The following is a 25,558-nucleotide window of genomic DNA, read 5'->3' as shown; positions in this document are numbered from 1 at the left end:
CAACCGGAGTTCTCTTCAATACTTTCTACTCTCATGGCCAACATCGTCATGCAGGCTTGGGCAAGGTCTCACATAGGCTATGTTAACAGCATCCTCTTTGGTTCTCCATTCATTTTAACACGGCTGCCCAGGGGCCAAGGGCTCCCGCAGTAGCATGACCCTCATTCACCTCCCTCTCCTCTCCTCTGCACGCTGCTGCTCCCCAATGCTCCTTCTTGTACCCGACATACCTTCTTTATCCAACCTCTACACCTCCGCTTAGTCTAGTTTCTCAGCCTGTGATGCTTTCCTAAACTCAGCCTTTGAAGGGTCTCACCTATAGGTAGTTGAATGGTGGCCTCTTAAAATATGCCCAAAGACTAATATCTGAGCCAAAACTTGTGACCAGTACAATTAAGTGTAAGATCTTGAGGAATTTTCCTGAATTATTCATGTAATCCTATAAAAATCTCAACTGTCCTTATAAAAGAAGCCAAGAGGTAGTGGACACATAGGAGAAAGCAGGGTGGCCAGGCAGGCAGAACTTGGAGTGATGTGTGCAAAGCCAAGGACAGCAAACAGCCAAAAGAAGGCAAGGAGCAGATTCTCCTTGAGAGCCTCCTCTGGGTGTACCACCCTGCTGACATCTCACTGCTGGGCTTCTGGCTTGCAGAACTGTGAAAGAAACCATTACTGTTGCTTTAGTCAAGAAGGATGTAGAAACTTGACACAATAGCCTTAGAAAATATACTACCTTTACTGTCTGGTTCACATATAATTTTCTATTCCATAAAAGGATTCGTGACTCTCTGGGGTTGGTTCAGTTCAGTTGAGTTGCTCAGTCGTGTCTGACTCTTTGTGACCCCATGGACTGCAGCACACAAGGCTTTCTGGTGCTTCACTGTCTCCCAGAGCTTGATCAAACTCATGTCCATCGTGTTGGTGATGCCATCCAACCATCTCATCCTCTGTCATCCCCTTCTCTTCCTGCCTTCAATCTTTCCCAGCATCAGGGCCTTTTCCAAAGAGTCAGTTCTTCACATTAGATGACCAAAGTGTTGGAGCTTCAGCATCAGTCCTTCCAATGAATATTCAGGACTGATCTCCTTTAGGATTGACTGGTTTGATCTCCTCGCAGTCCAAGGGACTCGCAAAAGTCTTCTCCAACACCACAGTTCAAAAGCCTCAGTTCTTTGGCACTCAGATTTAATGGTTCAACTCTCACATGACTACTGGAAAAACAATAGCTTTGACCAGACAGACCTTTGTCAGCAAAGTAATGTCTCTGCTTTTTAATATGCTGTCTATGTTGGCCATAGCTTTTCTTCCAAGGAGCAAGCATCTTTTAATTTCATGGCTGCAGTCACCATCTGCAGTGATTTTGGAACCCAAGAAAATAAAGTCTGTCACTTTTTCCATTGTTTCCCATCTATTTGCCATGAAATGATGGGACCAGATGCCATGATCTTTGCTTTTTGAATGTTGAGTTTTAAGCCATCTTTGCATGGAATGTTCCCTTGGTATCTCTAATTTTCTTGAAGAGATCTCTAGTCTTTCCCATTCTATTGTTTTCCTCTATTTAATTGCATTGATCACTTAGGAAGGTTTACATATCTCTCCTTGCTATTCTCTGGAACTCCACACTCAGATGGGTATGTCTTTCCTTTCCTCCTCTGTCTTTCAGTTTTCTTATGTTCTCAGTTATGTGTGAGGCCTCCTCAGACAGCCATTTTGTCCTTTGTATTTCTTTTTCTTGGGGATGATTTTGATCACCATCTCCTGTAAAATGTAATGAACCTCTGGCCACAGTTCTTCAGGCACTCTGTCAATCAGATCTAATCCCTTTTATCTAATTTGTCACTTTTTCACCATTTTCAATTCCATAAAAGGATTCCTGACTCTGTGTGGTTGATAACTATCTCTAATTAGAACTGTTACAGCATCATGTTTTAACACTGTCACATTAATGATACCACATATATTTAGGTCATGCATGAGAATATTTATGATATACAAAATATATAATGCATTTGAACAGATAAATAAATGTACATGTGCATGCATACCTGTGTATATATTGAACATATATATAAAATGTTATCATAGCACTGGGTATATATATATATAAGTATGAATATATACATAATATATACATAGTACATAAGTGCATAGTTGATCTAATAGATTGTTTAAAAGTCTACCTTATCTACTTAACACAGTGCCTTACTAACAACAGATGTTCAGGAAATATTTGTCAAATTAATCAAGTTTTCAAATCTCCTGTGAGTTCTCTTATCACCAAATCTCCACATTCTTGATGCAATTAAATGAGAGTTTGAGATATGATTTACCATGCTTTAGAAAAATCTAAGGCCTAAGACTTCTTTCAGTTGGTAAAGAATTTGCCTGCAATGCAGGAGACCCCAGTTTGATTCCTGGGTCGGGAAGATCTGCTGGAGAATCAATAGGCTACCCAGTCCAGTATTCTTGGGCTTTTCCGGTGGCTCAGCTGGTAAAGAATCCACCTGCAATGTGGGAGACCTGGGTTCAATTCCTGGGTTACAAAGATCCCCTGAAGATGGGAAAGGCTACCCACCCCAGTATTCTGGCCTGGAAAATTCCATGGACTGAGTCCATAGGGTTGCACGACTGAGCGACTTTCACTTTCTTTCCAAGAGACTGACAACAATAACTAATGATAAAATAGAATAATCATAGCAATATACTATAATAAAGATTATGTGAATGTGGTCTGTCTCTATCTTGATATCTTACTGTACACATAGAATGTTTTTTTCATTTTAGCTAAGTGCTTATCATGTGCTGTGGCCTTAATATTCACAGTTTGAGATACAACAGTAAAGCCAGCAAAATTTCACTTTCCTTCTTCACAAGTTCATAGCCAAGTCATGTCCTTACCATAGATCTTAGAAACTTTAGCATATGATTTGATTTTTTTTTTCTTAAGTTGAGAAATTTCACCTTTTCCCTTACAGGAAGTACTTTAAGGCTGCTCTGGCATATCTGAATTGCCAGCATGACTATCCTTGGGCTTTGGTGCCATTGTTGAGTAAAATAAGGGTGACTTGAACACAGCACTGTGATATCTCAAGATAACCTATGACGGCTATGGAGTGACTAACGGGCAGGGTATATTGGACAAAAAGATGATTCACTTTGTCAACGGACACCAGTGGGACAGTGTGAAATTTCATCATGCTACTCAAAATGCACACAATTTAAAACATGTGGGTTTTATTTTTGGAATTTTCCATTTAATAATATGTTCTCACTGCAGTTGACTGTGTGCAACTGAAACCATGGAAAGAAAAATAATAGATAAGGGGGAACTGCTGTACAACAGACCTGTGATGTGTGTGTATATATATGTGTGTATATATATACACATATGTGTGTGTGTGTGTGTGTGTGTAAGCAGAAATGCATAGAAGGTAAGTAATACAAGAGAACTGCAATAACTGCTCATTAGTCTGCTAGACTGTTTTAAATTAAGACTAGACCATGTGGCTAAGCCAGTTCTTGCGGTAACAGTCCCTTTTAATGAACAGTATTAATTTGCTCATCTGGTAGAAGATATTTTTACATTTCTTCAGAGCAAACCTCAAATGACAAGATATGTACCTTAACACCAGTAAATCATCCAGATTTTGTCAAGCCTGATACTTATACAATTTGGGATGCTCTCTTTAAGAAAAGTAATAATTTATGTTATAAATATAAAATTAGGCACAGGGCCTTGGAAGAAATCTAGTAAGGGAAGGACTTTGAAGTTTAAGCTTTATTAGCTTCACTGTCAGCTCACCACTACTCCCACAGACACCATGCTCTTGCTTCAAGACTGAGCTTCATCTGAACTGCACTCCGCTGATGTCCATTCAATCGTTCAGCAAGTACTTCCTGAGGATCTCCTACGTAACTGTTATTATTCCAGGAGCCAGGGATGTGGTAGGGAATAAAAGATAAAGTATCTATCCTAACAGACATTAGGTTCTTGGGAGAAGGCAGAACATACACAAGTAAAATGAATGAAATAATTTCAGGTAGAGGTGAGCAGGATAAACACCAAGCACCAGGGCATACTAAAACAAGTCATTGGGTCTGATTCATGTCGATGTATGGCAAAAACCACTACAATATTGTAAAGTAATTAGCCTCCAACTAATAAAAATAAATGGAAAAAAATAATAAAGTACATACATACACACACAAAAAAACAAGTCATTGTCTTCAAAACCACTTCTTCACTAAAAACAAAAAGAGCCTTATGGATAAAAGGTTTTCCATAACAACAGAGTTGTGCTGTGTCCTCACACAAAGGGTTGCTGAAGAGATCCTGAGCTCGTGAAGCAGTGCCTTTCTCAGCCTTCCTTGGCCTTCCCAGTCTTGGGTGTTTGTTGTGAAAACAGGGCATGCCGTGCTGAAGACTTCCTGGGATGAGACGTCAACATGGGAAACTCAGGTTGAGATTCCCAGTAAAAGAGATTTTACAGCAAAAAGAGTTTCACATGACAACATTACTCATAAGCTTCTCACAAGAACACAATTCAATGAGATGTTTCTAAATCAGTGAGGGAAAAACAAGACACCTTTACAAGTCACTCGGTAGAACACTTTTCCTTGCCCAAATTACAAACAGATGAAAAGGTCATACCAACCAACTGCCAACCAAAAGACGGGTAAAAATACATCACTTAGCAAAAGTAGAAATGATTTTTGTTTCTGTGACAAAATTTTATTAATCACCTTTCACTTCTGGGCCATGAAGTAAATAAATTATAGATCTGAGATTTTAAAATACAAAACAATTGTTTCATAACATTTAATTTTCCCTAAAATAGCATACACCAAATGTATGTATGCTGTCTAAAGCCTCCAAAACCAAGGAGATATCAGTAATTTAATAAAAATCTGAACCAAATATATAATCGGTTAACCTCCTCCCACACACATAGCAGTATTTTTTTTTTTTCCCCACAAATCTTTCACTGATCAGCTGCAAAGAATACTTTTTCTTTTAATGGTCAAGTGATAAAAGAGAATGGTGTCATTACCTAAGTCACATTAAGGTGTAAATGAAAGAGACAACCAGTGCTGGTTAAACACAGCTTTTTCTTTTTTTATCCATGACAGAGAAATAAAGAGCCAGCTGCTATTTTCAAAAGAAGCTTCTCAAAAATCAGAAAAATTTGCACCTGCATATAAACTGAGTAACCTGTCTGACTGCAAGTTTATGAGATAACTGCAATTATTTTAAAGAGATTAGATGAAAACAACCAGGAACATCAACTATAACAATGTTGATATAATAAGAAAACAAAATATAAACCACATAAAACTTACCTACGCTAGGTTATTAATCCCCCTAAAAACTGACATAGTCGATTTTACATGCTACAACAGAGAGAGGGAGATACAGTTTTCAGAAACTCACTATTTTTTAAGTTAAAAAAATGATAACTTGTGTTGGTCTAAATAAGTGATCCTAAGATAACTGCTGTTCAAATCAGTAATGCCTAGCATCATGTGGTTACTATTTGAAATGCACTAGTCTGAAATACGATGTGTTATATGTATATATAAAATGCATACCATATTTGAAGGTTCAATATGATAAGGATATAAAAAGAAATCAGTATTTTTAAAATATTTATTAAACATTGAAATAACAATATTTGGATACAGACTGGATTGAATAAAATATAGTATTCAAATTAACTTCTGCTTTTTAGTTTCTTCTGTGGTTACTAATTTTTAAAATAACATTCATTTGCATTATATTTCTACTGAACAGTGATGGCCTACACTGGTAAGAGCTGGGTTCAATTTGAGTTTAGGGAACTGGGCTCAGGTATTCAACTGGAATTCTGTGATTCTGTCCTAAGCTCCAAATTTCTAATAAACCTAATATTTGCCAATATGTCTTCTAGAAACATCTATGTCCCATCACCTAACATATAATATTGTGACTGTACTAGCACATAACAGTATTATTATCAGCATACTATCTATACCAATAAGTACTCTGTGGATGGTAGCTGCTGCTGCTGCTAAGTCACTTCAGTCGTGTCCGACCCTGTGTGACCCCATAGAGGGCAGCCCACCAGGCTCCCCCGTCCCTGGGATTCTCCAGGCAAGAACACTGGAGTGGGTTGCCATTTCCTTCTCCGATGTGTGAAAGTGAAAAGTGAAAGTGAAGTCGCTCAGTCGTGTCCGACTCGTAGTGACCCGATGGACTGTAGCCCACCAGGCTCCTCCGTCCATGGGATTTTCCAGGCAAGAGTACTGGAGTGGGGTGCCATTGCCTTTTCCAGTGGATGGTAGCTACTATCACATAATCAACAGCTAATTAACAAAGTAATTATTATCACATCACTTTCAACACTGTTCCCCAGTACAGAAAGTTACACGACAGTCTCACAACAAAAGTCTGTGGCAAAAGCAAATGAGTAAACTATGAGCCAAAAATGCATAAATGACATGTTTGGGTAAAGGGAAATATTTAAGAATCAATGAAACTCTGATAAAATAGGATCATTGCACTTTCCCATCATGTCAGGACTTAATCTTCTCTGAAAAACAGGTAAGATTTGGAACCAGAATTTCCTAAATAGTCTGATACAGAACTAGAGTAGAAGCATGGCTTGTCTTACTAGAGAATTCTCAAGGGCAGGGATCTAAATTCATCATTTGTCAATACAGCTATAATGGTCAATGAAATTTCATAAACAGAAAACTGGACTCAACAAATAGGCAGTTCAACCATTCATCTTTCAACTCAAAGGCCCTTTATTAGTTTCCTGTGATTGCTGTAACAAATTTCCACAGATTTACTGGCTTAAAACATGGACAGTTATTCTGTTAGAGTCTGGAAGTCAGAGTGTGAGGCCAGTTCAGAGTCAAAATCAAGGTGCTGGCAAGGTCTTGCTCCTTCTGATGCTTTAGGGGGGAAACTCTTCCTTGCATTTTCCAGCCTCTGGTGACTGTTGGCAGTCCTTGGCTTGTGGCCACATCACTGAAATCTCTGTTTCTGTGGTCACACTGCTCCCTCCTCTGCCTGTGTCAAATCTCCCTACATCTCCCCTGTAAGGACATTTGTGATTGCATCACAGCCCAGCCAGATAACTCAGGATAATCTCATCATTCAAAATCCAAAGCAAAATCACATTTGCAAAGTCTTTGTCACATACTGTAGCACTTAGACACACTAGAATTAGGACCTGAGGATCATCAATCAGCCTCATACAGACTTCAATATATAGTTTTCCAATATGCTCTAAAGTATTCACTAAAAAATAGTCATTTTTGTATACCACTTTGCAATTTTGGGGCTTTTGTGGAAGCTTAGTGGTAAAAAATCTGCCTGCCAATACAGGAGACACAGGTTCAATCTCTGGGTCAGGAAAATCCCCTGAAGAAGGAAACTGGAACCCACTCCAGTATTCTTGCCCGGAACATCCCATGGACAAAGGAGCTTTACAGTCCGTAGGATTGTAAAAGAGTCAGACGCAATTTAGTGACTAAACAACAACAGAAACAACATTTTTAGCAATTTTTATTAAAGCTGGATTAACTGTACCATTTTCTTAATGTAGCAATAATGTGACTATATGCAACTGAGTACTGTTCTGTATCTAGGCAGAGAGCTGCAGGTTTATGTTCCTACACTTTTACATGCTCACTGCTCTGCCCTGTGTCTCCTTAGGATTTCAGAAACTGCAGCATTTAGAGATGACTTCTCACTTCTGATATCATAATATTTTTGTCCCCCGGAGTAAGTTATTTTTGATAAACCCATTCATCTGACAAGTAGTGAGGAGTCCACTGCAAGTCTAGAGTTGTCAACAAGCTGGCCATGTGCTCCAAGGAAATTTGTTAACCAATGGCTGTGCACATGCAACTCTTATTCAGAAAATGATTTTCAACTGATGTTTCTAAATTGGACTTTCAAGAATTTTATACATGCACACAAACTAGATGAGTAAGGGTTGCTGTTGTTCAGTCACTAAGTCATGTCCAACTCTTTGCGACCCCCTGGACTGTACCCAGCCAGTCTCCGCTGTCCATGGGATTCTCCAGGTAAGAATACTGGAGTGGGTTGCCATTTCCTTCTCAAGGGGATCTTCCCAGACCGGAGATCAAACCCACATCTCCTGCACTGGCAGGCAGATTCTTTCCCACAGAGCCACCAGTGAAAAGGATACAAAAAAGCAGTAAAATAGTCACATATTTTCAACATATTCTACTTTTACCTAAAATTTATTGAGCTCATATGGGCTGTAATAGTTATACATTAATGACAGATTACCAAGATTTGTAATTTGCTGTCTTCAATGTATTTGGAAAATATAAAATTTCCTTAGTTGAGCTGACATGCCCAACCAAGAAAGGGGGTTAAAAGAAAAAAAAAAAAGATCCACAAAGCAGTCCTTTTTCTGCTGCCATCCAGTGGTCAAATAATCATAGTGCATATCACATGTTAAAAGTTAAGTTGGTGCTGTTTTCCTTTTTATGACTTCACTCTGTATGACAGACTCTAGGTCCACTCGCATCTCTACAAATGACCAAATTTCATTCCTTTTTATGGCTGAGCAATACTCCACTGTATATAAGAACCACATCTTCTTTACTATCCACCCGTCACTGGACATTTAGATTGTCTCCGTGTGCTAGCCATTGCAAGTGAGAAAGAGAAAAACAAATGTCGTATATTAACGCACGTATGTAGACTCTAGAAAAATGATGCAGATGAACCTGTTTGCAGGGCAGGAAAAGAGACACAGCTGTACAGAACGGACCTGTGGACATGGGGGTGGGTAGGGGAGGGCGGGATGAACTGGGAAATTAGGATTGACATTTATACACCATAAGATAGATAGATAGTGGGAACCTGCTGCAAAGTACTGGCAGCTTAGCTGGGTGCTGTGTTGAGCAGCAGGTCCAAAAGGGAGGGGACATATGTATACATTGTATAGCTGATTTGCTTCACTATAAAGCAGAAATTAATGCAACTTTGTAAAGCAACTATACTCTGATTTAAAAAAAAAAAAAAAAAAGTTAAGTTATACTGGGTTGGCAAGTGACCCTGTATATTTGCTTTTATGGTTCAAAAATATTTAGCCTAACATCTAAAATGAAGAACACATGACTCCTAGTCCTACAGTTAAAATTACTTTTCTGCTCAAATCCTTGATATAATAATAGTAATATTAATAATCAATAAAGGATTTGTCTTTCGGTCTTCACACAGTACTATGCTCAACAGCAGCCTAATCAATATAATTTTTTTTCTGAATTAAACATTAGATGACCAAGAATCACAATGTGGTCAACAGGACAGAGTCTTAAAAAATACGTCACATGAGGGCAGCACACAGATGGCCCTGTCTGTCCTTTGCTCTGTCCATTCCCATGCATGTTTTATCTCATCAACTAAAGTATATGTTTTAGCAGAGTAGAGAGTGTGCCTTAGGCTTAACTGTTTCCGCCTCAGTGGTTAATCCAGAGATTTGCATGTAGTCAGTGTTCAATAAATATTTGTTGAACAAATAAGTAGTGTTTATGTTCCTGCAGTTGAGTTTGGTGAAAAGTAGTAAAGAATTGAATCAAAACAATATGAAATCACAGTGGTTGTTCCCAGAGTACTCAAATAATCTCCAAATAGGCTGCCCTTTAAATTACAAATAGGTCTCATACCATCCTCTTGTGTGTCTGTGTGTTTTAATTAGCAACTATCTAAAAAAATCCTTTAATTCCATATTCCAACTTCATCTATGGACTTTTTGCTTTCATAGGAAATGTGTACTTTTTAAAAATTCTATTCAATAGCAACTCTCTTGTTAAATCCTCAGTAAAATAGTGCGAACATGCTCTCTACAGATAAATCTTTAAACAGAATGGAGATGCATTACTTTTTCCACAGCTTTCCATAGTCAATCATCCTGACTGAACCTCAAGACTTGTTTCATGACCTTAATTTACTTCTATCCTTTCTTTTGAACTTTTATTAAGTACTGGGAAATTCTTGTGGAAGTGCTCAAATACTAATTTTGGAAAGGAAAGGCATACCAAAAAGGATTGATTTTGGTCAGAGTATGCGCGAGGCTTTTTGGTAGGGGAAGGCAGGCTTGGGGTACAGGGAAAACAGTTGAAGACCCTCCACATTTCATTGCTATTAGTCCAAAATTAATCCCTAAAGTCACATTTATGTCCAAGGCAGCAGTCTAAAAGAATATGTGATCTTGAAATTTTTCCATTAAGTCATTTGGAAATGACCATTTCTTCACACCAAACCACTGTCTACAATGGCTATGAAAGCATTTCATCATTTTATAAGCACTCTGGGAATATCACGTACTATCATTAACTAGTTAGTGTTAGTCGCTCAGTCTGTCCAACTCTTTGCAACTCCATGGACTGTAGCCCGCCAGGCTCCTCTGTCCATGGAATTCTCCAGGCAAGAGTACCAGAGTGGGTTGCCATTTCCTCCTCCATGGGATCTTCCCAACCCAGGGATCGAATCCAGGTCTCCTGCACTGCAGGTGGATCCTTTCCCACTGAGTCACCAGGGAAGCCCGGATGATGATGGTGGTGATGATATACCCACAATCATGAATACCACTCACTTTGAAAACATGATAGTACACAGCTGATTACTTCATGTTCACTGTGAATGCATTTCATGCAAATAAGTGCTTCTCTTTTATCTCATTCCTCTAGATTTCATCTACACGAATACTACACAAGTTCCTAAAGCTTAAAGTGTCCACAAAATAGTTTTATATTTCCATGTCCTTCCCTCATCTGTTCTTCCTCTTCTAGTCCTCATCCTGTTCAAAAATACAAACAGCCATCCAGACAATTAACAGAAACTTTACAGAATTTAAACATCCGTGCTCCCATTCACTTACAATCTGATAGGGCTCACTTGGCCTAAAGATCTGTCGTAAAAAGAAGACAGTGATTTGCTGATCTACTGACTCTTCAAACCTTGCTGAGGAGAAGTCCTGCATATCAAGCAATGGAATACACAGTGAGGACGCACAGCTTCATTAATTGCAATGAGTGTGCTTACATCAGCAGATGGCAGATATGGAAATAAACAGGTACCACAGAAATGTGGGGAAAATAAAGCAGTAGCCAGTTCTACCTGGAGAGGAGATGAGAAGTCAGGAAAGGGTATGAAGGGTGTACAGTTCCTGTCTAAAATGGGATGCCTGGTTAGCACAATCACTCAATAGTTCATTCAAAAACAATCATGATGCATCTGGAAGAAAAACAACAAAAGGATTAATACTGTTAAGGAATTCACTATTGGATGTATAACCCAATATTTTAAACAAAGAATCCTTTTATTCTGAGGCCTACTGAATTGGAGCATTTACTTTAGGTGCCAGTGGGATCACCCATTTACTAACCTCAAGAAGTAAAGTAAAAAGACAGATTAAGAGCTCAGAAAAGAGGCAGAAGCAGTAGAAATAGATTTACAGGTCATTCACACATAAGTAGCAACTGACACTTTGGACAAAAACTAAGATCCTCTAGAGACTAACACTGAGAAAAATGCAGGTCAGAGCCTTGAAAACATACCAGTATTTAAAGGGCAGACAGGAAGATGAAGACCCAGCCAAGAAGACAAAAAAACACAAATAGGTAAAGAGCACTCAGGGATATGAGGGAAAGTATCTATGTGGTTATTCAATGTCATATTTCTATAGTTAGAAGTATTTTGCTTTTTAAGATATTATGTTTGTCTCATGTATATGTGCATGTGTGTGTGTGTTTTAGTCGCTCAGTCATGTCCAACTGTTTACAACCCCATGGACTGTAGCTTGCCAGGCTCCTCTGTCCATGGGATTCTCCAGGCAAGAGTACTGGAGTGGGTTGTCATTTCCTTCTCCAGTATATGTGCATATCTACCTCCAAAAAACTGCAACTGTAGAGCTAGATAGGTTTTACCATGAAGTTATTTTTTAATTTCAAATGTTTTTTATATTAATAAGATCCCTATCATAGTCTAAGATTGTTTCCACTTCTTTCACTGTTCACAATAGTTACAGTGACAAAACATAAGATACACTTTTAAAACCTTCTCTAATCTTGCTTCTCCAAAGAATCTAAAATAAGTACTGTGTTAAGTTTGGCTGTATTTCTATCACTATTTCAAACTTACATTTAGAAGTAGTTAAGGCAAAGGGGGCTAGTGTGAAACCAAAGGAAGAAATCATTTCTAGAAGAGACCTGCCAATCACAGAGGAGACTACAGATCATAGTGACCTCAGCCGGAGGGGTAGGGATGACTTCAAATTGCAGTGAGTAAGGGAGACATGAAGCAGAGACAATGAGGCATGGTGAGACTGAGGAAGTTTATATGGTGATAAAATGGAAAAAAAAAAAAACAACCTTTTTTATATAAAAAACATTAAAACAGCTTTTATATGCTGTGGGAGAATGCAAAGACACTTAAACATATGTGTTGGCTAACAGGAAGGAGCCAGTAAGAAGAGAAAGTTTAAATACAGAAGAGCAGCAAATTCTGAGTTTAGGGCGTGGGTTTGAAGGAGGCAGAAGGAGGCAGAATCCCACAGAGGACAAGAGCACAACACCCTCAAGCACAACTCGACAGAGAGTGACTTGTGAGAACATTGCTGCCTCCCTGACCCCAACAGGGTACCAGCACTAATTCCAGTTTCACACTGCTGTTGCTTAGCAATTACACCATTTGCTGAAGCATCAGCTGTGTTCAACGGAATCAATAAGAAGATAAAGATATAGACATATCTTTATCTATCTAGAATAACCTGAAGTTAATTCAAGTTATTCCAATCCATAGTAATGCAGCTGTTTTTATTTTCCAGCCAAAGAGCTAGATTTTGCATTTCTCCCTAAATTCTGTTTCTATAGGATTCATTTTTTCATCATTTCATTCATTATTTCAACCTAAGAGGCATGTAGATTCTCTAATTCAGCAAACTATAGCCTGAAGGCTCACTGCCTATTCTTGTAAATAGAGTTTTAACTGGAACACAGCCACACACATTCATTTATGTTCCCTGGTGGCTCAGACAGTGAAAGTGTTCACCTACAATGGGGCAGACCCAGGTTCGATCCCTGGAGAAGGAAATGGCATCCCACTCCAGTACTCTTGCCTGGAAAATCCCATGGACAGAGGAGCCTGGTGGGCTACAGTCCATGGGGTCGCAAACAGTCGGAGACGGCTGAGCAACTTTGCTCTTGCTTTTATGGCTGCTCATAATGGCAGAGTTGTTGAGCAGTTGCAATAGAAATCTCATAACTTTAGGAAAGCCTAAAATATTTACTATCTGGCCCTTTGTAGAAAAGAATCAGCCAAACTGCTTCTAGTCCAACCCATAAACTGTTTTTTCCAAGTAAAATACGCAAGGAGATGTGCTTTCTGTGTCTTCATTCAAGTTATTAAGAATTCTGGATTTAACAGGGTCTAACCCACAAGGCAGATTAAAAATTCCTGTTCCCCTTCCTCTTGTTTAACACAAGTCTATTAGTTATCACTAAAAGAATAAGAACAGTGCATTATTACCCAGACTACAATTGTTCTTTTCCACAAAGCTGTCATAGTGAGTGCTGTCAGTCTTCTGGATTAAATCCATATATACCTCAGCTAATACCATGTCCAATTTATGATCCTGATAAACCTACCAAACATATAATCTAAACTTTCCTTTATGATTCAAAAAATCATAAAAATCTCTAAAAATCATCAGTCTTACTAGGCTGTAATATAGTATATCCCTGGTGACATACAGAGATAGGTTAAACACCGTCTGGGCTGCTATAAAAATTTTCTACAGACTGAGTGACTTAAAACTACAGAAATGTATGTCTTACAGTTTGAGAGGCTGGGAAGTCCAGCAGATTCCATGTGTTTTTTGCTGCCTCCTCATGTGGAGTACAGAGAAAGGATGTGTCTGGGATCTCTTTTATAAGTGTACTAATCTCATTCATGAGGACTCTGCTCTTGTGATGTGATCAAATCCCAAGGATTCCACCTCCTGATATCATCACACTGGGGGTTGGGCTTTTAATATACAAATTTGGAGGGGACACATCCCTTCAGTCCATTCCAAGCTGGAACTACTCTTATCTGCCTCAGTTAGAAACCTAAGCCAACTGTGCCTGCTCAGGTCTTGTGAACACTTTTCAAACCCTGAAAAAAAATAGGAGGAGGCAGGAAACTACTAGCGGTCCCTTCCCACCGCTAACAGTGTGAGTATATTGAGCCAGTCCTGTTCAGGACGCCACACTCAGGCTGTGACGTGGACATGGAGGCCACACGTGAAAGTGAGACAGAGCTGCCCGGAAGCAAAGGAAAAGAGCATCTAAGTTTCTACCATGGGACTTTGTGAACTCATTTACACACGATGTGATACAGATATGGATTCTTTAATTTTTTTTTAATTGACAGACAACTGCTTTACAGAATTGTGTCAGTTTCGACCAAACATCAACATGAATTTGGTTTTTAAGTGGATTTGTTGCACATTTATGAGTTCATTTGGTTTCATTTTACATAGCTGAAGCTGCTGAATAGTGAATTCTGTTAAAGCATGCTATTGCTGTATTGCTTATTAAATGTCTCAGCAAAATGCTGAACTTATCAGCAGCTTCTCATACTGGGTCTGAAATGACTCGCTTAAAACTAATATGGCACATTCAACCCATTCTCAGAGCCCGCACTTAGGCACTGTGTCACTGAGCTCCTTCAATCCAAAGGAGGCCTGCCAGATTTAAAAAATCAAGAGTCCTAATATACAAAGTTTCAAATCATGTTTGGCTTATATTTATAGGAAAAGTACTGCACCCAAAACTGTCTTTACACTTTACAAAAAGTGTTCAAGTAAAAACTTCCAAACTTGGTAAAAGATCACTCTTCATAACGAAAGACAGTTCATGTGCTGTGACCTCCCTGTCTGCACATGGCACAATCACAAAAAAACAGTATTAACCCATCAAAATTAAAGCGAATATATGAATGTCAGCACATCTGGGTGAATAGCAAAGATATTACTGTATGCATCATCAATGCTGGTAAGAAGTAAGGCACGCTTAGTCCTTGTTCTGAAAAATAAATTCCTGGAAGAAAGTATTTCTTCCCGCCGGTGCATGTGTGCACTTGAGTGTCTCATGGGCTTATTTCCTGACTTAGGACTTGCATTTGGTCCTGAAATACAGCACAGAGAGCCAGAATATTTCTGCTGCAGCATTTGTCTTGGATTCTTTCCTTTTACTATGTATCATCCCCTTGTAGCATTTTGTTGAAATGGTCCTTCATGTAAAAGTTACCTAAAATTTTCCCCTTATAAAATTGCATAAATTCTGAAATGTAGAAGTTGGAAATAACTTAAAACGTTGTCAAACACTAACCAGGTCACTTTTGTGATTTACATTACCCTAATGAGACCTCAGATCCAGCTAATAAAATCTAACATCTAGTGTGCTTAGCTACTCAGGGGCTTCCAGGGTGATGAGACCTCAGTGATACTCAGGTTCTGAGAACTGTAAATTTAGAAATTTCAGACTAGGCTCCTATTTTAACATGAGCAGAATTTTACTAAAATGTTCAGCTAATGCCTTTTTACATTAATCATATCACATCAGCAAGAAAGCTAAAGAGTAAGTTCCAGAAGGAAAATGATTGGCACTATGACTCAGCTGTCAAGGACAGAGACACAAATGTCCACATCCTCCAGACCCTCAGAATGACGGGATTCTCTGAGACCACGTATACTCAGGAATCCCATGTCAGTGACTCTGGGAACACTGCTTCACTGTTTGACCCTATTGTACTAAGACAATAACATTTTGCTTTCATTTGCTAAAAGGGAAAAACCCTGTATTCCAAAATCACTGTCAGTTAATGAATTAGTATAGCTGACAGCCTTACGGCATCTTTCACTTCACTATATATCTATATATCTACATAAAGATATAGAGTGAAGATATAAATACAGAAGAATATCAGCTTTATCACTAATCCAATTCTCAGCTTTCACTTTAAAAGTAACTTGGTTATATTCTCAGGCTTGTGCTCAGTTATCTCCCAGTCTTTGCTACTCCATGGATGGTAGCCTGCCAGGCTCCTCTGTTCCTGGAATTTTCCAAACAAGAATACTAGAGTGGGTTACCATGGCCTCCTCCAGGAGATTTTCCCAACCCAAAGACTGAACCTTCATTTCTTGCTTCTCGTGCATGGGCAAGTGGAGTTTTTACCCCATGCCACCTGGGAAGCCCAATTTGTTTATATTACCCTCTGTTTTTTCACCTTTCCCTTAAGCTCTGGTCTTTGAATCAAAGTCAATATGCTGTCATCAATGAGGAAACAGAAACTGATGTTTAAAGAAACTGTTATTTAAGAAATAAGCTTGACTACTTAAAAACAAACAAACAAAAATCTAAGACCGCAATTGCTAAAATTGTAGGCCTCTCTCTAGATAATGATAATAGACAATACACAATTCAAGTCCTGGTGTATTAACCAAGCAGAACTATATTCAGAATCATTTGCCACCAACACCTGTACCTTCTGAAAGCAAAACAGGGTCAAGAAAATGAAGAATACATCTGTAATCTTAACTGCCTAAGCAGGAAGCTCTATCTAGTTAGATTTAAAAATAAGTAAGCAATACTGTCAGTTAATTGCTACCTTCACACTTCTTGGTTCACGCTCTGAGAAACACCAGTTGTGGCCAGCTATTCTAACAAAGGCACCAACTGCACAGATTCTAAAATAAGAATATGCAGATGCTATTGCTAAAGGCAGATTTTCTCTGTGTCAAGAGGTGGATCAGGAATGGGTATCAAAAGTAAGTCATTTTGAGAAAAATAACAAATATGATATAAAGAAGCATAGATATTCAATCAAGCACTGCCAACTATTACATTTTAATTTTTTTCCAGCCAGAGAACCTAGTTTCCTCCTGGGGACAGAGACCAAATTCAACCACCGGCCTCCTTGGGTTACCTTTAGTCATTTGGCAAGCGCTGGCAAGGGCTCTCCAGACATCCCTTTTAGAGCAAGAATATAGAGTGATAAAGAGTTCTGGGAGGCTAGAATACTTCAGCAGAGAGGCCTCTTACAGTGAGTAGACGGAGATTATCACTTACCAACCTTCACACTTTATCTCCAATTCATTTATTAACTACTCCAGTTATCTGGAGCTCCTAGGTACAGGGAGATCAGAAAACAAGATTTTTGTATCAGGCTGGACAGGATCCAACAGACCTCATGCCAAGGACTGGGGAGGCCTGTCCTCTGGGCTCCCTTCTTAGTCCCAACATTAGGTGGCAGCTGACAGGGTCAACAGGGACAAAACCATGGCACCCAAGCATAAAGACGGTTCCATCACTGGATGGTGGTTTCAAACCCCTATCAAGGGCCACATCTAATCTTTTGTTGTGATTTCCTACTTGTAATCTGAGGGTCAAATATTCTCAGGACCCTAAATTAATACTTGGAAACACTTATCTTCATCTTTCTCCTTATTGTATCCTCTGTGTGTGTCCTCCCCAAACTCACACCCTGTTTGAATCGGATCAAGAATATTGTCCTCTGTAAGGAGCCACTAGGGAACTTTGAGAGAGCAAGTTTAAAATGTCTCAGATCAGAACAAGGATTTAATTTATTAAGTTATTAACTTCTCTGGTCAGCTCAGCTGTTGCCTTTAAAATCTCTCACATGATGTCTAGACTGTATCAAAACCCCTTCATTATTGCTCTCACCAAAATGCTACGAAGTGTCTGTCAATCTTCTCTTCATTACTGCCCCTCCCCTCGTTAATGAGTCTTTTTAGACATGTTTCCACATATACTCTCTATGAATTGTTAATACTACAGATACACTGTATATCTGTTTATACGCACTGGCCCTTTGGAAGACCACAAACCGCTGTAATATATAAAACTTTTTTTCACCACCTAAGATCCAATTATATTCCCTTGGGGCAATATTATTATTATTATTATTTTTTCTGAGAAGTTATGTCTATAACACTTAAGCTGCCATTTAAAAATTCCCCAATCTAAGAACCCATTATGTGTTAATTATTTTTACTCTGTATACAACATTTTACTTTTAATCCAACTATCTTTCCCCCTTTCCTAGCCTTCTTTATAAATGAGATTGACAGTGAGGAAAGTATTGAGCAGTCTGAACTAATCAAAATGTGTGTGTGTCTGTTGTAATTACACAACAGTTCTAGTTCAAATATGAAGGAATAAATCCAGAGAAGTTTTCAAATTTTAATAAATTAAAACATTAGCACTTTTCATATAGACTAGATAGATGTACAGAGTTTTAACAACAATAAAAACAAAGAGATATGAGCTGTGAGACTTGGTTTTAAAAGTCAGAATCTTGGGTTAATGGGCAGCGGTTACATATTTTTCATTTTCTGTCCTTGACTTCTTGTAACTGATACTTGGGAAGTTAAGGATTGCAAAATTATGGCTATGAAGTCATGCAAATTATAAATGGCATTTTACTCTATGCAGCTGAAAGGGCACATGAAGTGCAAACATTAACAAATCTAAAAACCCAATGAGTAGAAGAGTGTCCCTGGTGGAAACATTAATCAGTGAAACAAAACTATAAACATTTAGTCTTGAGCCTAAACCTTTTAAAATTTTTATTTAAAAAATGTGTTAAGAGGAAGGCTATCAAAAATGCACTGTTAGCATATTTTACATAAAATGCTATAATAAGGTAACTAAAATATTGGATGACCTTCTGTCTAAAGGTGACTCTGTGGTTTCCTTATATCCCCTCCACTTCAGATGACTTCAACACACTGAAATCCACAGTCTCCTTGCCATCAGAAAATATAACAAAGTTTTTGTTTGCTTGTTTCAAAGCTCAGAAGCTTTTTAGTGATATCCAAACTAAGGACATGCCAAGAGAGAAACTGATAATAAGAAGGCTAATATGAATTTACCAGCAGTCAAATGCTGCCAGCTCAAAGAGTGAATGAAGCCTTTAAGAATAGCTTGGTGAGCTCCTCAGGGGACGTGTCAGAACTTTAAGCAGAAGGAAAGATATATCTGATGAAGGGATAACAAAACAAAACAAAAAACCTCTCTGGGTTAGTTCGGGTAGGTGGTGGAAGCAGCTGCAAATTATTGGCAACATAAGCTATAGTTAAGAACTGAGGAATACATTAACTTCAGATCTTGGTGGAGGCCCAGATAGCAAACAAACTCAATTAAAATCACTGGCCTCCAGTGGCCCAGGTGTCTTCCCTAAAAGGAAAACAAGCAAGCCTTTTTGGGACTCTGCTTAAGACTTGCCTGTTGAAGGAGATTTGCTTCTTGCAAACAGTTGGAAAGACCTCTATGAAAGAAAACTAACAGCAGGAGTCAGGTCCCTCTGAAATACAGATGAAACTCCAAAAAGCATTTTCTCCCAAATTCTGAGTTTCTGAGCCATGCTGAACTCCATTGGGAAAGTCACTCTGGGGATGAACGGGGCAACAGACTGCGCACCTGGCCTCTCAAGATAAATAATACATAAATAAACGGTCCCTATGCTCCAGCTACCATTTCCTCTGAAACGAATCATTCCCTCTCCTCCCACTTAAAAAATAAAAATAAATCACCCAGAGAAGGCCACTCTTGAGTCCGTCCACCTATCACAAATGCCCCATCTGTTTCAAGTCCAAAAGATTAAGAACCTGAGCATGGGGAGGCGCAGCCTGCGACTTTTTCCAGCTCCGAGGTCCTGGATCAGTGGACGGATGGAACCGAAATGACTTCTCTGGGGTCCGGGAGATGAGTCACCGGGGTTCTCCAGTCCTCTCCAGGCACACCGGCTTCTACACCCACAGTCCCATTCCCAGGAAGGGGCTCTCAGGGATGGAGGCAAGCACCACACCTCTCTTCCTCTTCTGCACCCCCTCCCACACACACGCCACTAAGGTTCGTAGGAAAGAAACCGAAGGGGCGGGGGGTGGGGGGAACCACAGTGATGACAACCAAAAAAGTAATCATTTAATTCAAAAAAATAAAATAACATCCGAGTCTCTTACCATCTCGCCTGAGGTTGGCGTTACGCAAAGCTTTGATAGATGCGCTCTGCGGGGTGGCAGAAGTGTCCCGGTAGCTGCAAAAGTTTGCGCAGACTAGCGTGTAGACAAGGATGAGCCGGTGCATTGGGATCAGAGACCCGGGGACAGCGTCGCTCCAAGAAAAAGCCGGGACAGGCTCCCGGGACGCGCGCCCGCGCTCGCTGGCCCTGGCCTCCGCGCTAGTCGCCGAGCGCTCCGCAAACTTCCTGCATGCTGCGCTCTCCGCGCGGGGGGCGGCCGCACTTCCTCGTGGCGCGGAGAGCTGATCAATGGTGACGGGACAAACAACAGGTTGACGTTTGTTCGCCCCCTCCGGTGGCCGACAGCTGCAGCACAGGCGCCCGGGCGCCGAGCGGAGCAGCAGCGGCCCCCGCCCGGCGGCGGCGCCCGGGGCTGCGCGCACTCGGGCTCCCCGCCGCGGCGCGCCAGGCTCCCGGGCCGAGCCCAGCGCCGCCGCCGGGCCTGGCCGGACGACCCGGGACGCGACTCCCCGACCGCGCGGGGCTCGGCCCTAGACTCCAGACCAGACAGGCGAGGGGACCCAGGGAGCGGGGGGCTGGGAAGAAATGTGAGAGGGCGGAATCACCCCAAGACGTGGCCCCTGCCTAGTGATGGGGTCCGGGAGGGGCGGAATTTGAGAAGGGCTGCCGTTGGAAAGTTGTCCTTTACAATAACCAAGATCAGATTCTGCTCAGTCAAGATTTTGCTAAGTGAAAAAAAAAAAAAAAAAAAAAGGAACAACTCCATAGCAAGGAGCTTGATTTTGATCTTTACTTTGAACCCCAGTGAGGTGAAAGTCACTCAGTCGCATCCGACTCTTTACCGACTCTTTACGACCCCATGGACCATACACTCCATGCCCAACCCAGGGATCGAACCTAGGTCTCCAGCACTGCAGGTGGATTCTTGACCAACTGAGCCACAGGGAAGCCCTTGAACTCCAGTAGGTGTGGCCTTCGCCAAAGCGAAGTTGCTCAGTCGTGTCCGACTCTTTGCAACCCCATGGCCTGTAGCCCACCAGGCTCCTCCATCCATGGAATTTTTCAGGCAAGAATACTGGAGTGGGTTGCCATTTCCTTCTCCAGGGTTTCTTCCTGACCCAGGGATTGAACCCAGGTCTCCCGCATTTCAGGCAGACGCTTTACCCTCTGAGCCACCAGGCCAAGTCAAGGTTAATTTCTCAGAATGAAACACATCGTGTGCTGGGTGTTGCATGTGATGAAGTGTAACAGTAAATTGTCAGGGGTGTTTGCATGTGTCCCACCGCCCGCCTCCTGCACTGTAGAAAGATCTAGAAATTGGGTGGGGTTGGGCCGGTTGAGACTGGCAAAGTGAAGAAGTTGAGGGGGCATTGTCTTCATGGTCCACAAAGAGAGGCAGGGTCATCCAGGCCTTGAGGCCACATACTCTGAGTATGTGGAAGCGCAGAGGTGCAGAGGAAATGCCCGTGGATTCCAGGAACTTCTAAATCATGTCTATAGCCCCCAGGGGTAGGGGACTATATTTGGAAAAGGAACAACGAATCAAGGCTCGGCTGGTCACTAGGTTTGTCACCTTAAGTCATTTGAGCTCCTGAGCCTCAGTTTCTTTACTTAAAAAAAAAAAAAAAAAATACAAAAGGAGAGTAGTCATTCTTAAGTTTGCGTGGTTGTGGTGATAGTTATATGAAAGAACTTTAGTATTTTGCTTTGTTGTAACTGAATCCAAATCCAAATTTATTTAATTTCTTAGCTGCTCAAGGATGAGATCTAGAAGAGACATTTTCCATTCTCTTTCAGGCCTTTCAGCTCCTGAAAGTCGGGGGTGTGAGGATATCTCTATATATGATATTCATGTATAGAGAGAGCCAGAAGCACTAAGAAGCCTAGGAAGTTCAGGAAAATTAAACTCGAGATTACACCATCCAAGCCTGACTAGAATATATGTGTTCTTTCTACATACTCAGAAATTAATGTGGGTTCATCTCTTGGCATTTTTGTCTAAACAGTGTTACAAACTGTGGGTTAGTGCATTGTGAAATAAAATTCAAGACCAGCATTATTTTTTTTTAATTGACATTTTTGTTTTTAAGAGCAGTTTTAGGTTCACAGCAAAATTGAGAGGATGATACAGAGATTTCCCTGTGCCACCACAGAAGCATAGCCTCCCAGACTAGCATATCTACCCACCAGAAAGGTACAGTTGCTACAGTTGATGAACTTGGTACACTCTTGGTTACATATGGTACACATAAAGTTTACATCATGGTTCGCATTTGGTGTTGCACATTCTGTGGGTTTGGTCAAATACATCATGGAATATTTGCCATTAAATATTGTGTATTTGCCAATATTCATACCACATTCATCATTATGGTATCATACAAAGTATTTTCACTGCTCTGAAAAATCCTCTGCTACAGCATTATTTTTTTAATAAATAGAATGGCATAAAATAGCTTAGAAATTTAATTATCAGGGTTCATTAGAGACAATAACATTGCATTGTTTCATGACTGTGTTGCTTTATAGGTACACAAACATATAGGGATATAAAAGGTATTTCTGTGGCACATGATCAAAAAGTTTGTATTCAATAAGTCACTGGGAAAAGAGGTCTCAAAATATAAACAATCCCTGGAAGAGGGACCAAGAAGGGACTTAAAACCTAGACTGGCATTCAGTCATTTATTCACCCAGCAAGTTTTATTTAAGCATTAGTTATTCCCTTTTTCCATGCTCTAGTCTAAAAACTCTTGGGATAAGATAGTGAACATGAGAGAGAAAATGTCTGCTTTCTTTGAGCATACATTCAAATGGATGACAGATCATAAACAGGCACATATATGTATTAATAAGAGAAGAGGATTGGAGACTGATGGGCTGGGGGTAATTAAAATATATGATGCTACTTTTAAAATGTGGTTGGAAATGCTCATTAAATTTCACCCATAGCTCCTGACATGAGAATATAGGAAACATGAGAAAACGTACAAGTGGTTTATGTTTTTATGACTAAGTATAAAAATGGTAAAGAGGTTTAATTAGTTATCTAAATATCTTATATGAAACATTGAATTTAAAATATTCAAAGTAGTTTTGTCCAAGATACTAAATCTGTGCTGTCTCAGTCAGTTCAGTTCAGTCACTCAGTCATGTCCGACTCTTTGCGACCCCCTGGGCTGCATCGTGCCAGGACTCCCTGTCCATCACCAACTCCCAGAGTTTACTCAAATTCATGTCCATCAAGTCGGTGATGCCATCCAGCCATCTCATTCTCTGTCGTCCCCTTCTCCTCCTGCCTTTAATCTTTCCCAGCATCAGGGTCTTTTCCAATGAGTCAACTCTTCGCATGAGGTGGCCAAAGTATTGGAGTTTCAGCTGGGGATGTAGCTCAGTGGTAGAGCACTTGCTTTGCATGTATGAGGCCCTGGGTTCGATCCCCGGCATCTCCAGAACAAGTGCTGTTTCAAGGCATTATTAATCCATAATGTCAAATAATTACCTGAGAATAGTAAAGGGTGTCACACATGATCAATATATTCTTCATTTCTAATGTCGATAAATACCCCCAATCAACTACAAAACCGAAAATTAGGCACCAGAGACTAACCAATTATTTTGAATCCGGTTTTCAGTATTACCTAACAATTAATTCTTCCTTGGTAGTCCAGTGGTTGAGAATCTGTTTGCCGATGCAGGGGATGAAGGTTCAATCCCTGATCAGGGAACTGAGATCAGAAGTGGCCCTGGGCATCTAGACCCAGAAACCACAGCTGCTGAGCCCTTGTGTTCCGGAACTCGCATGGGTGTGCACCATAGCTAGAGAGAAGCCTGCAAGCTGCAACAGTAACAAAAAGATCCTGCCAGTCACAACTAAGACCCAAGGCAGCCAAAAACAAGTGAATGATTAAAAAAAAAATCCTTATAAATTATGTTGACTGTATCAACTAAGGTATCACTACACACAGAATAGAACTTAATAAAAATATATTGAGAGAATGGGAAAGGTCTGTTATCAAGATAAAATTGTACCAACTTATTTTTTACATGTATCCTAAACTAACTTATCAAAATATTGAATGTCAACACATTTCAAATGTCTGTGTGTCAGTTAGAAGAATGAGGCCCCTCAATGTAAACAGATTTATAAAATTTACTCCTATAGTGTTTATAATAATGTAAATAATCTATTTCATGTTTATTTGACTTTTGATGGCATTTAAGTATAAAAGAAACCTATGTTATCTAGAAGAAAAAAATTTTCCAAATGAAGGCAACTAATAATGTTATTGTTTTAGTTACTAAGTCGTGTCTGATTCGTTGTGATCCCATGGACTGTAGCCCACCAGGCTCCTCTGTCCATGGAATTTCCCAGACAAGAACACTGGAGTGGGTTGCCATTTCCTTCTCCAGGGCATCTTCACAACTCAGGGATTGAACCTGTGTCTTCTGCATTGGCAAGCAGATTCTTTACAGCTGAGCCACCAGGGAAGCCCAACTAGTGATAGGTAAATGTATTTACCTTTTACTATAAAGTGACATTTATCTCAAATATTCTGGAAGATGATTTGATAAAAGGGTAGGTTAGAATATGACACTATTTTTAACATCTACTCTTCCTTTGATTAACAGACACGAGAATGGTGTTTCCTATTACATTTTCAAATGCGCTTGGCTTCTTTCACTAACTCATAAAAAACCATGGTGGAAAAGTTATGAAAAGCGGTATGACCTTTCAGAAGCCTTTCATTTCAAGTGAATCACACCAGTGGTGCCTTTAAAAACGAAACATCTACCGACTTTAGATAAAGCCTAATTTATTCAAAGAGCACATCCTTTTGTTATTTATCTTCTATTCACTAGATCTCAGAAAAAGTGAAATAGTTCGATAAAACATCCTAATTTCTCCTCTGCTCCTAGACTATTAAACTTAGTCAATATTGAATTTTATGGGGATTATATCCTTTCCTATGAAATTAGAGTATTATACTAGGTTATTAAAAATATCTTTCAGAAATCTGAATGTTTTATTTTTAAAAATTTGCCTTCTCTTATAAATTTTCACCTGTGGTATATATATGTAGCTTTGTCAAGCTCAAATGAATTTTATTAGTTGTAGAAAATTTTGTTATATAAAAGGATAGACGTTTTCCATTAATTTTAGTAAGCTCATGTTTTGATATTTCAATAACTATAATAAGAGGATAACTCAAAGATTGGTTTATTATCTAGCATGAATGCTTACATTTATTTTCAAACTTTTACTTTCATTTAAGGAAATCAATGGTCCAGCTCCATAAAAGCATAGGTAAGGATAAAATGTTTTAATGGTTCAGTTCAGTTGCTCAGTCGTGTCTGACTCTTTGCAACCCCTTGAACCGCAGCACTCCAGGCCTCCTTGTCCATCACCAACTCCCGGAGTTTACTCAAACTCGTGTCCATCAAGTCGGTGATGATATCCAGCCATCTCATCCTCTGTCGTCC

General features: G+C 39.8%; 1 protein-coding gene and 1 non-coding gene across 5 annotated transcripts in view; one reads left to right on the top strand and one right to left on the bottom strand.

The window, feature by feature from the left end:
* Positions 1 to 20,401, bottom strand: part of PDGFD (platelet derived growth factor D) — a 267,492-nt gene extending 247,091 nt beyond the window's left edge. Inside the window, exon 1 of one of the 4 annotated variants that reach the window (XM_061143144.1) lies at positions 20,055 to 20,401. In XM_061143144.1, coding sequence (XP_060999127.1) covers positions 20,055 to 20,178 — 124 coding nt within the window. In that variant the 5' untranslated portion in view covers positions 20,179 to 20,401. The remainder of the gene's footprint in view (positions 1 to 20,054) is intronic. The other 3 variants (XM_061143135.1, XM_061143164.1, XM_061143154.1) reach the window with 3 other exon arrangements.
* A 3,053-nt stretch (positions 20,402 to 23,454) lies between these two features.
* On the top strand, positions 23,455 to 23,526 carry TRNAA-UGC (transfer RNA alanine (anticodon UGC)). The gene has a single exon. It is a non-coding gene; the product is annotated as a tRNA-Ala (tRNA).
* The last annotated feature ends 2,032 nt before the right edge of the window (positions 23,527 to 25,558 follow it).

Source organism: Dama dama, chromosome 1 (assembly GCF_033118175.1).
Source record: "Dama dama isolate Ldn47 chromosome 1, ASM3311817v1, whole genome shotgun sequence".
NCBI classification, from domain to species: Eukaryota; Metazoa; Chordata; class Mammalia; order Artiodactyla; family Cervidae; genus Dama; species Dama dama.
This window is presented reverse-complemented; position numbering and strand designations above follow the sequence as displayed.